Source organism: Cervus canadensis, chromosome 18, assembly GCF_019320065.1.
Source record: "Cervus canadensis isolate Bull #8, Minnesota chromosome 18, ASM1932006v1, whole genome shotgun sequence".
Classification (NCBI taxonomy): Eukaryota; Metazoa; Chordata; class Mammalia; order Artiodactyla; family Cervidae; genus Cervus; species Cervus canadensis.
Genome location: NC_057403.1, coordinates 19,566,379 through 19,580,750, shown reverse-complemented (window position 1 = coordinate 19,580,750; position 14,372 = coordinate 19,566,379). Strand labels below are relative to the sequence as shown.

General features: G+C 49.3%; 1 protein-coding gene across 1 annotated transcript; it reads right to left on the bottom strand.

Moving 5' to 3' along the window:
- Positions 1–1,798: 1,798 nt before the first annotated feature.
- Positions 1,799–13,428, bottom strand: CRX (cone-rod homeobox). The gene is made up of 4 exons (XM_043437738.1): positions 13,388–13,428; positions 4,892–5,026; positions 4,015–4,166; positions 1,799–2,451 (listed from the first exon to the last, which is right to left on the bottom strand). The coding sequence occupies exons 2-4, from the start codon at positions 4,989–4,991 to the stop codon at positions 1,804–1,806; spliced, it is 900 nt and encodes a 299-aa protein (XP_043293673.1). The 5' UTR covers positions 4,992–5,026; positions 13,388–13,428; the 3' UTR covers positions 1,799–1,803.
- Positions 13,429–14,372: the final 944 nt, after the last annotated feature.

Below are 14,372 nucleotides of genomic sequence, written 5' to 3'. Positions count from 1 at the left end.
CTGCAAAATGCCTAATGGACACTGCATCCGGGTCCCAGCGTTTACACAGATCCAGAGCACAATGCCATCTCCTACCTGCCCCTCCCTGGCAAATTTTTGCCTGGATCGGGGGATTGGCATCCATCCCATATGTCAATATATGTTGTCTTTCTCTGTTTAGATATTGCTTCCCACAATTAATTCTGGGTCTAATGTCCCAGCATGACTCAGACCCAGGAGAGATGATGCATAAGCCATCTTTGGGGGCTCTAGTGATCTCAGGGTGCCACTCATGGTTTCTTCTGATTTTGCATCACCTGATGCCACCTAGTCTGTCTTTGCATCATGCCCCTCCTCCTGACCTTGCTTCCCACCCAGGGGGCCTGGAGCCAGCTTGTCCTGGCTAGCGAGCACAGACTGTAAGTGTCTCTTCCTAAGTTCAGGGACCTCAGCCTGATGCCTTGACATCAGCCACAGTGGGAGTATTTACACCAGAGAAATGGGCAACAAACCAGGATTTCCTCTTCCTTCCAGAGCCTGTTGTTAAGTACCTCCCGGCATACCACTTCCTTCCCAGACTACTTTCTTTCACTCCTGGCCTTCTGAAACCCACCAGTGAATGGCTCCTGGCTCCTGCCTCCCCCACCCAAAAATAAAAGAACTCAGACTGAGAAAGTAGGTGCCAAAGTACCAAACTTCCAAGAGTGTTGGGATGCCTGCATCCTTCTTCAGATTCTTACACTGCTTGTCTCTGCGGCCATGGGTCAGACTGTATTAGAAGACATACAGTACTGTCCCAGGAAAATTTCCCAGGCCAAGCTCTATTTATAGTCCAATCCCACAATCGAAACTGAAAACAAAACCTCTAAAAGAGGGAGTGTGAGTGTGGGGTGTGGGGCTGCCCCCAAATCCATTTCTCTTGCCCCACCCCCGTCTCTTATATATTTACAGGTGGGAAGCCTGTCCACCTCTTCTTCTCTTGGAAATAGCCACAATCATAGCTGGTGTACCCCATGCAGCAACCGTGATTCTTCCAGTGTTTGGGTGAAGTTCACCTTTAAAAAAATGCTAAAACAAAAGAAAACAAAGTAGACGTGAAACAGGCAACTTGCCTTCCATTCTTCCACCAGATATGCCCATTTCCAGTGTCATGAATGAATGAATGGTGAAATGTCTTTAAGAAGAAAGTAACAAGAAGAAAATACATATGTATGTGTGTGTGTATATATATATGTGTGTGTGTGTGTGTATATATATATACACATATATATTAAACAGCCCCCTAAACCTATCATGTAAACCTGACATCTGTGAAATCTGGAAAATTGCCAAATGAATTTCTGAACTTAACAGTACAGTTGGCCTAAAGGTTCCATCCTGGGGCTTTGTAAAGTCTGTCTTTGGAATTTCTAGAAGGATCTCTACCCATGAGCTAAAGAAGTGTCCTGAATGGAAAGTTAAGGAATCAAGCCTCCCTACCTGTTTGTTCAACAGCACTGTGATTTTCTGACCTAAACACGACCCCAAGTCAACTGCCAAGTTTGGTTTAATTTCGTCTCAGGGTGAGTTCTCAGCACCAGTTTCTGGAGTCTGGGGCTCACGGTTTGAAATGCCGGCTGGACTCCGTATGAGACCACCTTGGGGTTGAGAGGATGACTAAGACCTATCAAGCTCCCCGGGAGGAAGGGGGTGGACTGTGTTGGTCACTGGAGCCAAAGAGGCCATGACCTTTGGAAGGACTCCTGCCGCCTCCCCCAGGATGCTGTCCCAGGGCGGGTTGGGACAATGTGCAGGGGGGACAAGAGGTGGAGAGAGGAGGGTCTTCTACAAGATCTGAAACTTCCAGGCACTCTGATCCTTGTAGTCCAGGGGGTCCATGGGGTTGTAGGTGAATTTCCAGGTGCCTGTGGGGTCCTTGAATTCTAAGCTGTCCACAGGGCTGTAGGTGCCATAGCTCTGGCCTGACAGGGAGGTGGGGGACTGGGTCAGGGAGGGCCCCACGGAGGGGCCAGAGAGGGGGCTGAGGGCCGGGCCCCCCAGTGGGGGCACCATGGGAGACAGGTAGGGGTCCAGGCCACTGAAATAGGAGCTCGGCGACCCGTAGGCTGAAGGAGAAGAGCAGAAAGCAGAGGCGGGGGTGTAGGTCATGGCGTAGGGCGCCGAGGTCAGAGAGGGGCCCGAGGCCACGAGCCCGGCCCGCTGCGCCTCGGGCAAAGGGGACTCTGAGGCCGGACTCCAAATGGACACCGTGGCCACTGCCGTGGTGGGGGAGCCCGAGGGCCCGGGGAGAGGGGGGCTGTAGGAATCTGAGATGCCCAGGGGGTCTGGACAGACATCCGTGGAGGACCTTGGGGATGTGCCTGCCTTCCTCTTGGCAGGACGAGCCTTGGCTTGCGCCCCTGGGGGCTGCTGCTGCTGTTTCTGCTGCTGCCGCTGCTGCCGACACTTAGCCCGGCGGTTCTTGAACCAAACCTGGGGGGTGAGAGCGGAGATGAGGGAGGGCGAGTGGGCAGGAGGCCCAGGGGAGCCTTCGTGATGCCCAGGAGTGATGATGCTTATCGGTGAAGCATGCCAGAGTCCTCACTCTCCACCTTGCAATCGGCTATGGGGCACTCTGGGGGCTTCCCAGGGGGCACAGAGGTGAAGAATCCGCCTGCCAATGCCGGAGACGCGAGTTTGATCCCTGGGTCAGGAAGATTCCCTGGAGAAGGAAATGGCAGCCCACTCCAGCATTATTGCCTGGGAAATCCCTTGGACAGAGGAGCCTGGTGGGCTACAGTCCATGGGGTCACAAAGAGTCAGACACAGCTGAGCGACTGAACAACAAAACAACATGGGGCACTCTATTCAACCACCGTCCACCCAATTACTTACATATACGACTGTACAGCCACACACACACCATCATACACAACACACACAATCGTACATGCATACATTTGTGTGTACATAGTTACATATACACATCCTTCCAGCCAATCATATGTACGTACCTATCTCATGTAACATACAAATATATACCTATACATTCGTCTGTCCACCTAATCATTCACACATACATGCAGACATACAGTCATCCACATGTACATTCACCATCTAATCATAGGCACACACATAACAATCATGCGTAAGTACAGCTGTGTGTATATACACACAATGATGGGCTGGTGGCTCAGATGATAAGGAATCTGCCTGCAATGCAGGAGACCTGGCTTTGATCAAGGGAATGGCTACCCACCCCAGTGTTCTTGCCTGGAGAGTTCCATGGACAGAGGAGCCTGGTGGGCTACAGTCAATGGGGTCGCAGAGTCCAACATGACTGAGAGGCTGACACTTTCACTTCACATACAATGACACATACTTTCACCTTTCCAATCCTATGTACATATGTACACATATTATCATACAAACAAGCATATATATATCCATATATACATTCATATATACATCATACATACATACAAACACACATATACATATATGCATCCATTCACCCATACATCCATGCATCCATCCATCCATTCAAGTATTTAATAAACATGTATTCTTCTACTCCTTTGGGGACACACCAGTGAAGCTGACATTCTAGTTGAGAGAGACAGCATATAAATAAATGGTAAGGAGGGAAATCACATAGAATTTTAGAAAGTGATAAATACTATGGGCGAACCAATTGAGCAGAGTAAGGGGGAGTAGCAGAGTTGGGATGGCAGGAGAAAGTTGCAGCTTCTAATGCCAAGGGTGGTGTAGGTCTCATTGACTGGCAAGGTGACTAGACTGGTTGATAAACAAAGGCTTGAACAGGGTGAAGGGAATGCATCTTCCAGGTAGCGGGACCAGAGAGTGTTCTTGGTGGGAACGCTAAAGGAAGGACCAGGGGCGGTGCTCATAGAATGAGAAGGGATAGGCATGTAAGAGGAAGCCAGTGGAATAATGGGGGCGAGGGATTAACAGGACCCTGTATGACTTCGACTCTTCCTCTGTGACCTCTCCCTCTTCCCTCCGCTCTGGATCCCAGGGACCAGGACACCCCACCTGAACCCTGGACTCAGGCAGGTTGATCTTCAGAGCCACCTCTTCACGGGCATACACATCCGGGTACTGAGTCTTGGCAAACAGGGCTTCCAGCTCTTCCAGCTGGCTTCGCGTGAAGGTGGTCCGTTCCCGCCGTTGCTTTCTCGGGGCGCCTGGGGTGAGGACAGGAAAACAGGACCTTCAGGTGACCTGAGACCCCATTCTCTGCATCCGTTGATGCAAGGTTCTGAGAAGGCATGGGATGCTGACAAGCCTCTTCTGGGTGTTCATCTGCCCAAACTAAGGGGGTGCTGATTCCCTCAACTTCTAGACCTCACTCTGTCCCCCTGAGAAATGGGTTCTCCCTTTGCCTGTCCTTAGGGGGACTCTTGCCTCACCCCGAGAACTGGCTTTAGCTGTGTAAGGAGGTATATAAGTTTGGTTTTTATCCCCTTTCTAAAATTTCTTCTGCACCAAGACATTCACTTGAAACACGACATTTGGGATATCCAGCCATTTGGGGATATCCAGCCTATAAAAGAGGCAGGACCGTAACAGTCAACTTAATAAAAGAATAATACCATCAAAAATAGAATGCTTCCTTCGCTAAGAAATAAAGCATTGCTGACAGATGGGAATTCCTCTGGGTCCCCCTTCCAGATGGCTTCCCTCCCTCACCCGAGAGGGAACCACTGTCCTAAATTTCTCTGAAGGTCCACATGCTTTCCTGCATCCCTAAGAGATGTGGGGTGGTGCTTTGCATTTACAGATGAACCCGTTTGGCTGGTGTATGGCCCTGATGTCACCCTTATAAGTGTCCATCCTCTTCCTGAGGGCAAGGGACCCCAGAAGATGGGGGCCAGGAAGGGGGGCGGGTGGGGAGGACAACTGTACTCACTTGGGTAGGACACAGCTGGGTGCATCAGATCCACACTGGGGCCACTCAGGGCCAAGGCGTTGACGGAATAGTGGGGCCCCGGGTTCATATACGCCATCATGATCTTCGGGGATGCTGGGGCCCAGGTCAGGGGGCCTGCAAGGAAAGAGTGGGTGCTCACAAACTCCCCAGTTCATCACCGCCTCAGTCTCTTCCTAGAGACGTGACCTTGGGCAACTTATTCCCCCACTCTGTGCCTGGGTTTCCTCACCTATAAAACAGCCCTCTGCTTAAGGTCGTCAAAGCGTCACTGGGACTCTGTAAAGCCAAGATTGAAAGCTGTAATGAACATTCTAAATGGAAGCTCTTATTCCTACTCTAGCCTTTAAAAAATCTTCTAACTCCCTTGTCTGAGACCCTTTTCCCCACCGTGCGTTAGTGTGAGTCATGTCCGACTCTTTGCAACACATGGACTGTAGCCCTCCAGGCTCCTCTGTCCACGGGATTGTCCAGGCAAGAATACTAGAGCGGGTTTCCATGTCCTTCTCCAGGGGATCTTCCCAACCCCTAGGACCTCAAAAAAGATGTTCAGCCTCACCCAGAATCATGGCAAGTAGGGTGACCAGTGGTCTCGGTCTGCTTTCTAAAGATGGAGAGCTTTCTAAGGTTGTGGGATTTCAGTGACAAATCTGAAAAGTCCCAGACAAATCGGGATGGTTAGTGACCCCAAGGGAGTCACAGTCAAATGACAGCAAGTAATGATCTCCCTTTTGACCCATCAAGTTGGCAAAGATCAAAGAGGGTTGGTAACTCCAGGGCTGGCCTCAGAACGGGCTTCTCATGTCAGATTGGTAACAGTGTGAATGGAACAAACTGCAAACATTTATCAAGGAAAAATGCCATCTTTCCTTGGTCCCAGCAACTCACCTTCAAGGTGCCTCAGTCACCTCATCAGAAGATGGGACTGAAAAATAGCACTTACATTTTTAGGTTGATGTGAGGGTCAAATGAATTATTGTGCATCTGATACTTAAAATAGCACTTGACATGCAGCAAATACTACAAAACTGTGGCGGTTATTATTATTTGCAAGCAGACATTTGCATAGAGTTTGCGCTAGGATACTTCTCATTGTAGTATAGTTCATTTACAATGCTGTGTTAGTTTCTGGTATACAACAAAGTGATTCAGTTCTGTATTTTTTTTCATATTATTTTCCATTATAGGTTATTACAAGATAGTGAATAGAGTTCCCTGTGCTATACAGTAGGTCTTTGTTATTTCTCTCCTTTATATACCATAGTGCATTTCTGTTAATCCCAAACTCCTAATTTATCCCTCCCTACCCAAGCTAGGATTTTTAATGCAGCATATTTATAATCGCCACAATGTGGAAGCACCCTATACGTCCACCAAAGGGGACATAGTAAGTAAGTTTTTATGTAATTTAAGTAAGTTATGTTACGATTATGGCACATCCAGGCAAGAGAGTACTATAAAGTCATTGAAAACTATAACTCTCTGTGAATGGACTTGAAACAACCTCTAGTATATGGTTAAGGAAAGATTATTCTGGGACTTGCCTGGTGGTCCAGTGGTTAAGAACCCACCTTCCAGTGCAGGGGATTCGGGTTCGATCCCTGGTCAAGGAACTAAGATCCCGCATGCCGTGGGGCAGTTAAGCCTTAGCACTGCAACTGCTGAGCCCACGTACTCTGAAGCCAGTGAGCTGCAACTAAAACCCAGCCCAGTCAAATAAATAAACTAAAAAAAAAAAAAAAGATTACCTTAAACTTGACAATGAGACAAATGGTTGACAGCAAGTCACTTCCTGGTGATCTAGCCGACCAACCCAAGCAATAGTTCCTTTTCTAGGGGACTGTACCCTTGTTCAATTGATTCTTCACTATTGATTAGGATCCAGACACTGACAAGTTCAATGGCAACTTTCAGATGTTTGGTCACCAGTGATTTCTCTCTGGTACAAAAGATAACCTCAGGGTTACAGTTTGGCTGCCTGTAGAACTTAAACTAGTTTTGTACCTAAGCTGACCAGCTTTTTTCAGCACACCTTTTGTGAATAACAGTATTAACCTCTCTTCCTTGAATTCTCCTTGGAAACAGCCAGTTCATGACTTAAATCTTTGTTTGGGGCTTATTACATGTGCCTAAGAGTCAGGTTTTTTATTTTTTTATTACATTTTGGCAATGGGGTTGGTATGTGTCTGTGTATTAGATATCATATTTTACCAAATTATGGGCTTCCCTGCTGACTCAGTGGTAAAAGAATGCAGGAGACACAGGTTCAACCCCTGGGCGGGAAAGATTCCCTGGAGAAGGAAATGACAACCTGCTCCAGTATTCTTGCCTGGGAAATCCCGTGGATAGAGGAGCCTGGCAGGCTATAGTCCATGGGGTCACAAAAGAGTTGGACACAACTAAGTGACTAAACAACAAAAACCAAATTATACATACAACATATATTCAAAGGGAAAAAAGTGTGGTGCTGTGTATATTAGATATAATTTGTTACCAAACTATATACACAATATATATATATACGTATTTCAAAGGAAAAACACTGTGTATAGCATGCTACCATTTGTGGTTTTTAAAAATACATACATATATATTTCTGCCTGCCAGTGCAGAAGACTTAAGAGACACGGGTTCAATCCCTGGGTCAGGAAGATCCCCTGGAGGAGGAAATGGCAACCCACTCCTGTATTCTGGCCTGGAGAATCCCAGGGACAGAGAAGCCTAATGGACTACAGTCCATGGGGTCACAAAGAGCTGGACACGACTGAAGTGACTTAGCACAGTATTTCTATTGCATAGAATATTCCCAGGAAGAAGGACACAGTATACAGTAAAGTGGCTGCCTCTTGTGTTGTATCCATTCCTTGTTTTCCAGTTTGGATTACTTTTTAACCACATGTGTGTAAATTACCTTTTCAACAATAAAACCAACAATACCACCTATTCAAGAGAGAGAGAGAGAGACGCTCTCCAGGGCTCCCTACCGCCCTAGTTAAGATGACCTCGGGAGACCTCTCAGCTCTCCAGAAACTTCCAATAACTGTTCCGGGCCAGGAATGCCTCTCCCCCAGCCCTAAGCCCCTCTCACCAGCTGACTAACCCCTTCTGCTCCTCCAGGACACAGCTTAAACATAACTTCCCAGGAGAGCCAGCCCACACCCTAAACAGGATGTCACGCACACACACACACACACACACACACACACACACACACACACACACACACACACACTTTCTCCTGTTCTTCAGGAATCACGTGTACTAAGTATGACATATTTATAAGTATGTTTGCCTTTCCCTCCCCTAATCCAGCTACCTGACAATGGAGACTAGGAACACTTTAGTCCCTGAGGTGTCCCCAGCATGCCCAATACATATTTGAAAAACAAATCAATGCCTAAAATGGATGGCATTTATGTGAGCTCCCACCTTCCTTCTCTTGCTGCCGTGTCCTTCTCAACCCTCATTTGCGAGAGTTTTATTTATCATAAATTGAAGTTCTGCTGTCCACTCAGTAAATATTTTCTGAGAATCAACCATGCTCTAAGGTCTAGGGAGACAATAAGAAATAAGACACACAGCATCTCTGCTCTCATGGGATTGAAATTTGAGGTTCTGATCAGGGAAACAAACATCGAACAAGGAAACAGACTTTTATTAAGAAACTCAAAATGCTTCCAGAGAGTTTCAAGAACTCCAATGAAATAAATGGGGTAGTAAGAAATTAAAAGATGCTTGCTCCTTAGAAGGAAAGATATGACAAACCCAGACAGCGTATTCAAAAGCAGAGACATCACTTTGCCAACAAAGGTCCGTGTAGTCAAAGCTATGGTTTTTCTGGCAGTCATGTACATATGTGAGAGTTGGGCCATAAAGAAGGCTGAGATGCTTTCGAACTGTGTTGCTAGAGAAGACTCTTTTGAGAGTCCCTTGGACAGCATGAAGATCAAATGAGTCAATCCTAAAGGGAATCAACCCTGAATATTCATTGAAAGAGCTCATGCTGAAGCTGAAGCTCCCATACTTTGGCCACCTGGTGAGAAGAACCAACTCATTGGAAAAAACCCTGATGTTGGGAAAGATTGAAGGCAGGAGGAGAAAGGGAAGACAGAGGATGAGATGGTTGGATGGCATCACCGACTCAATGGTCATGAGTTTGAGCAAACTCCGTGAGGTGGTGAAGGACAGGGAAGCCTGGCGTGCTGCAGTCCACGGGGTCACAAAGAGTCAGACACTGACTCTGAACAATGAACAACAAAACAAGAGAGTGATGGGGTTTGAGGTGAGGGTGAGTCGTCTGATTTAGATGAATGATCAGGGAAGTCAGATGTCAACCAGGGCTGCCGTCACTTGAAGCCTTGACTGAGGATGGACAGTCAGATTCCTTGGGATTCATTCGCATGGTTGTCAGCAGGAGGCCTCAGTTCTTGCCACACAGACCTCGCCACAGGACTGCTGAGGCATGCTCTGTGGAAGCATGATCAGGGAAGACCTCTCTCTGAGGAGGCGACTTTGGGGCTGCAAAACGAAGGACTCTGCATCCGCTGTGAGAGGATCTCGGGGTAGAGGTCTCCAGGCAGAGGGAGCAGCAGGTGCAAAGGTCTGGAGGCTGGAATCGTTTCCTCTCGTGGGAGGAGAACCAAGGTGTCCAGCGCTGCTGGAGCAGAGTGATCAGGATGGAAAGTGGACTAAGTGTGTGGGACCTGATAGAAAGGTCTCGGGGACGCTCAGTGTCAATACTAATTAAAGTAGAAACAACACATAAAGCCTGAGAATCAAGAGGTGTCCTAGGTAATGACTGGTATTTACACCCTAGAGTTGTCCCCTCCCACGGAGCAGGGCTGCACGTGCAGCCGATAAGATATTGTGGAAATGACAGTGTGACCTCTGAGGCCGGCCCTCTCGCTCTCTAGCAAAGCAGCTGTGGGGCCGAACATGCTTGCACAGTCCTGTGGCGAGGTCTGTGCGGCAAGAACTGAGGCCTCCTGCCGACAGCCATGGGAATGAATCCCCAGGAATCTGACGGTCCAGCCTCAGTCAAGCCTTCAAGTGATGGCAGCCTTGATTGACGTCCGACTACAACAACACAAGAGACCCTGAGCCGGAATCATCCAGTGATGCTGTCCCTGGATTCCTGTGACCTCAGAAACTTCTGTCCGTTGTTCAGTTGCTCAGTCATGTTTGACTCTTTGTGACCCCATGGACTGCAGCACGCCAGGCTTCCCTATCCTTCACCATCTCCCAAAGTTTGCTCAAACTCATGTCCATCGAGTCAGCGATGCCATCCAATCATCTCGTCCTCTGTCATCCCCTTTCTCCTCCTCCCTTCAATCTTTCCCAGCATCAGGATCTTTTCCAGTGAGTCAGCTCTTCACATCAGGTGGCCAAAGGATTGGAGCTTCAGCTTCAACGTCAGTCCTTCCAATGAATATTCAGGGTTTATTTCCTTTAGGAAACTGTACAGCATCATAAATATGTATTTAAGTTGCTAGGTTTGGGGTTAACTTGTTACACAGCCACAGATAACTTATACACAAGACTTCCCAATGCAACAGAGCATTGAGTCCTCAGCCCAAGTCTGGGTCATAGAGACAGTATTACTATTATGTTCATATTTTATCACTGAGAACATCTTCAGACTCAGGTGCTGGGACTTGCCTGGGTCACTCAGGCTGTGAGTGGGGACCACCCTCCTGGAGGCCCTGTTCTCCCAGTTCCCAGCCTGGGTCCCCTCTGTCACCTTCCTTTCCTCCAAGGACTGATGATATTTCATCAAAACCTCACGAGAAAAGGGAAACAGGGAGCCTGATGAACTTGCGCTCTAGGGACAATTTGCAGAGCTTGGAACAAAAGCATCCTTTTCTAGGGCTTCCCTGGTGGTACAGTGGATAGGAATCTGCCTGCCCATGCAGGAGACACAGGTTCGATCCCTGATCCAGGAAGATTCTACATGCCTCAGAGCAATTAAGCGCGTGAGTCACAACTACTGAGACTGCATGCCCTAGAGCTTGTGCTTCGAAACGAGAGAAATCACTGCAGTGAGAAGCCCATGCATCTCAACAAAGAGTAGCCCCTGCTCACAGAAACTAGTGAGAGCCTGCACAGCAAAGAAGACCAAGAGCAACCAAAAATAAATAAATAATTTTTTAAAAAAATCCATTTCTACTGTCTTCACCAGGGAATCTGCGTCAAGCTGCCCAGCTAAGGGGTTGGTCTTCCAGGAAAACCTAGATCTCTCTCCCTGGGAGGATCCCATTCTACAGGCAGGAAACTTGAGCCTCGGGGAGATGAGGGTGCTTGACCAAAATCAAGCAGCTGATAATGATAATGACCTCCAAGGTCGAGGGTTTACCCACTCTGCAGATCATCCAATAAGCAAGCATGTGGTGGACAAGACATCAGCAAAGAACAATAACAACAAAAGTGATGTCAGACACCCAACAAGGCCCTTCTCTGGGTTTGGCAACTAGATGAGGTAGTCGATGATATCAGACCTTCCGGGACTTCTCTCCTCCAAACAGGTTTTGTGTGTCCAACCTCCAAGAGCACAGCCAACAACCACAGTGTCATCTTTCATTGAGAATTTGCAGTGAGCCTGACAGCCACCCTTTATCATCCTGTCAGGCGAATTTCAAGGCAGTGATGTTTCATAGTCCCAAACGGTGGAGCTGGGAAGATCACTGTCCTTGCCCTGGGGACCAACCAGTGGGGTCTGAGGCTGTTGCTCAGGGTTCCTGGGGTTCAGCAGCTCTGGGGCCAGACTCCCACCTGAGCAGGTGCTCGGACAGGTGAGGTCTGAAGGCTCACACCCACCTTGTGGGTTGTCCTGGAGATAATCTATGGCTGAAGAAACCAAGCCTTGGGGGAGGAAGGCACCTGCCCCTAGACAGGCAGAAAGTCCTCCATCCATTAGGACCTCCAGTTGGAATCCCCAGCTGCTCGGGAACAAGATCTCTGGGAACAATAATCCAGTGAAATCGTCCCACGGGGTAGGTCCTATTGTCACCTCCACTCCACAGAGGAGGACACCGAGGCTCCGAGAAGCAGAGTCCCGGGTCCCATCACACATGTCAGCAGCAGAGCCAGCACCCTCCCCCCAGCCTGCACCCTCCCAACCACCAGGCTACACGACCTCGGGATGCTCCCCACAGCACCCTGTGGAGCTCACATGTCCATTTCTCAGATGAGGAAACTGAGGTTGAAGGGGGTTCTGTCAGTTTCTGAGGACACACTGGGGTAAGTGGCACAGCCAGGAATAGAACTCGGATATCTTGGACCTCAGAGCCTTGCCTTGTCCCCCAAATATGCTCAGGATCCCCCAAAGTAGGATGAAGTCAGCCCTCTCCCCTGCACTCACAACAAGCCCAGGTCTGGGACATGAGCTTCCCATGGCTCATCTGACTGGATCATGACAGCAACTTGTCATTGTCCCCATTTTGCAGATGAGGAAACTGAGGCTCTGAACAACCTCACACAAACCCACATGGCTCCACCTCAATCTGAGCAAGACCCACTCCCCAGCTTTGTCGGATCTCTGCAGCCCGCACTGGCTTGGTCACCCAAGAGACAAGGAGCTGGCCATGTTATGTGGCAGCCTGGATGGGAGGGGAGTTTGGCAGAGAATGGATACATGTGTATGGAGGGCTGAGTCTCTTTGCAGTCCACCTGAAACTATCACAACACTGTTGATCGGCTATACTCCAATACAAAATAAAAAGTTTAAACATTAAAAAAGAGAGAAGAATCTGGGGGTTGTGCTCACCACCCAGGATTGGACATGGGGAAAGCCAGAGCCTCAAGGGGCAGCGAGATTGCCAAATAATCAATTCGCCCCCATTTCATCCCCAAACTATCGCATCCCCAGCCCCCTGGGGTAGTCTCCTAGTCCCCCCCTCCATCCTTCCTGCTGCAGCCACAAAACCTGGCCGCTCTGTGTACGTGTCTCTACGATTCTATTTCGCTCATCCATCCATCCATCCATCTATTCAACAAATACTTAGGCATCCCAACCACATGGCAGGGGGGAAATCAAGGTTCACTGGGGAAGACAGGCAATGAGCAGACGAATGCACACATGAAGAGGGAGTTTCAGGCTGTGCTAAGTTGTAAAGAAAGTACAAGGAGATGTGCCAAGGAGTTGCCTTCAGGCTGTGAAAAGCGCTCAACCCTGAGAGCTGGCGGACTTGGTCATGTCACCTCCCCAACAAGCCGCCCCGAAGGAGCCTGCATGCCATGGGCCAGCTTCTTCTGTCCATCCTCACTGCCCCCGGCTGCCATATTTCCCCAAACATCAGGACAGACACTCTGATCCCTGTATGATCATCCAGCCAACATCATACATTCCCGCTCCTCAACCCTGTGCCAGACCCTGAAAACACAGCCATGAATAAAATGAACCCACGTCCTGGGCCCTCCTCTCCCCTCTCTCGCCCCCACTTCCTCCATCCCCTTTCCTTGGCTTCTCCTGCGGACACTCACCTTCAGAGAGTGGGGACAGGGTTCTCCTGGGGGGCCCAGGGATGGAGTCATCAGACAGCAGGGACTGAAGGAAACGGGTCCCCTCACATGGGGAGATTTTAAGCCCTGGCTGGGAGTGATGTCATCTGCCGTGGCCTGGATCTCGGAGGGTAATCCTGGCCCCCGGGTGGGGGACTGGACTGGGCGCCAGGAGGTGACATTGGCGGGGAGGGGGAGGGGCACCCGTCTGCCTAATCCCCTCCTCTCCTCCCCCGCTGCCCCCGAAACCATGACATCTTGGCAATTAGAGCTGATGGGGATGGGAGGCACCAGCACTCTGGGACCAGGAGCCCGTACTGCTCAGGGAAGTTCTTCCTTCGGTCTAACTGGAGTGCTTTGGGCTTTGGCTGTTGTCCATCAAAGAGCAAGGCTGGGTGTTCTGAGAGATCATTCGAGAAATGAGGGGCACGGGGCTTTCTGGCTCCCTCTCCTGGGTCATCCCTTCTCTCCCCAGCAGTCTATCTGCCCACTAAGTCATCTCTGCACGGCCCCGTTGTTTCCTGCCTCAGTTTCCCTTTTGCTTCTTTCTTTGCCTCGGCTTCTGTCACTTGTTGCCGTTCAGTCGCTAAGTCGTGTCTGAGTCTTTGCCACCCTGTGGACTGCAGCACGCCAGGCTTCCCAGTCCTTCACCATCTCCTGGAGTTTGCTCAAACTCATGTCCATTGAGTCAGTGATGCCATCCAACCATCTCTATTGCTCTTTGATATCAACGTCTCCCATTTCCTCCCCGCCCCTGACCCCCGCTCTCTCTACCTATATCATCTCCATCTCCGTCTGTCCCTCCCTTCCTCCATGCCCTGAGTCTTTGCTTGGGATTTCTGTGCCTCCATTTCTTTTTGCTCTGACCCTCAGGGCTCCCGCCAGTCTGCCTTGAGTACCCCCTCTCTCATTCTTCAGCTCTGGATCCCTCTGGTCCTGTCTGTTGATTTATCTGTCTGTCTTAGTC

What these genes read in the sequence shown, in the direction of transcription:
- CRX (XM_043437738.1), bottom strand. Translation starts at nt 4,991, where the DNA reads ATGATGGCGTATATGAACCCGGGGCCCCACTATTCCGTCAACGCCTTG. An exon ending in CCCAGCTGTGTCCTACCCAA is followed by an intron (nt 4,167 to 4,891) that starts GTGAGTACAGTT and finishes TCCTCACCCCAG; the next exon opens with GCGCCCCGAGAAAGCAACGG. An exon ending in TGCCTGAGTCCAGGGTTCAG is followed by an intron (nt 2,452 to 4,014) that starts GTGGGGTGTCCT and finishes CTCACCCCCCAG; the next exon opens with GTTTGGTTCAAGAACCGCCG.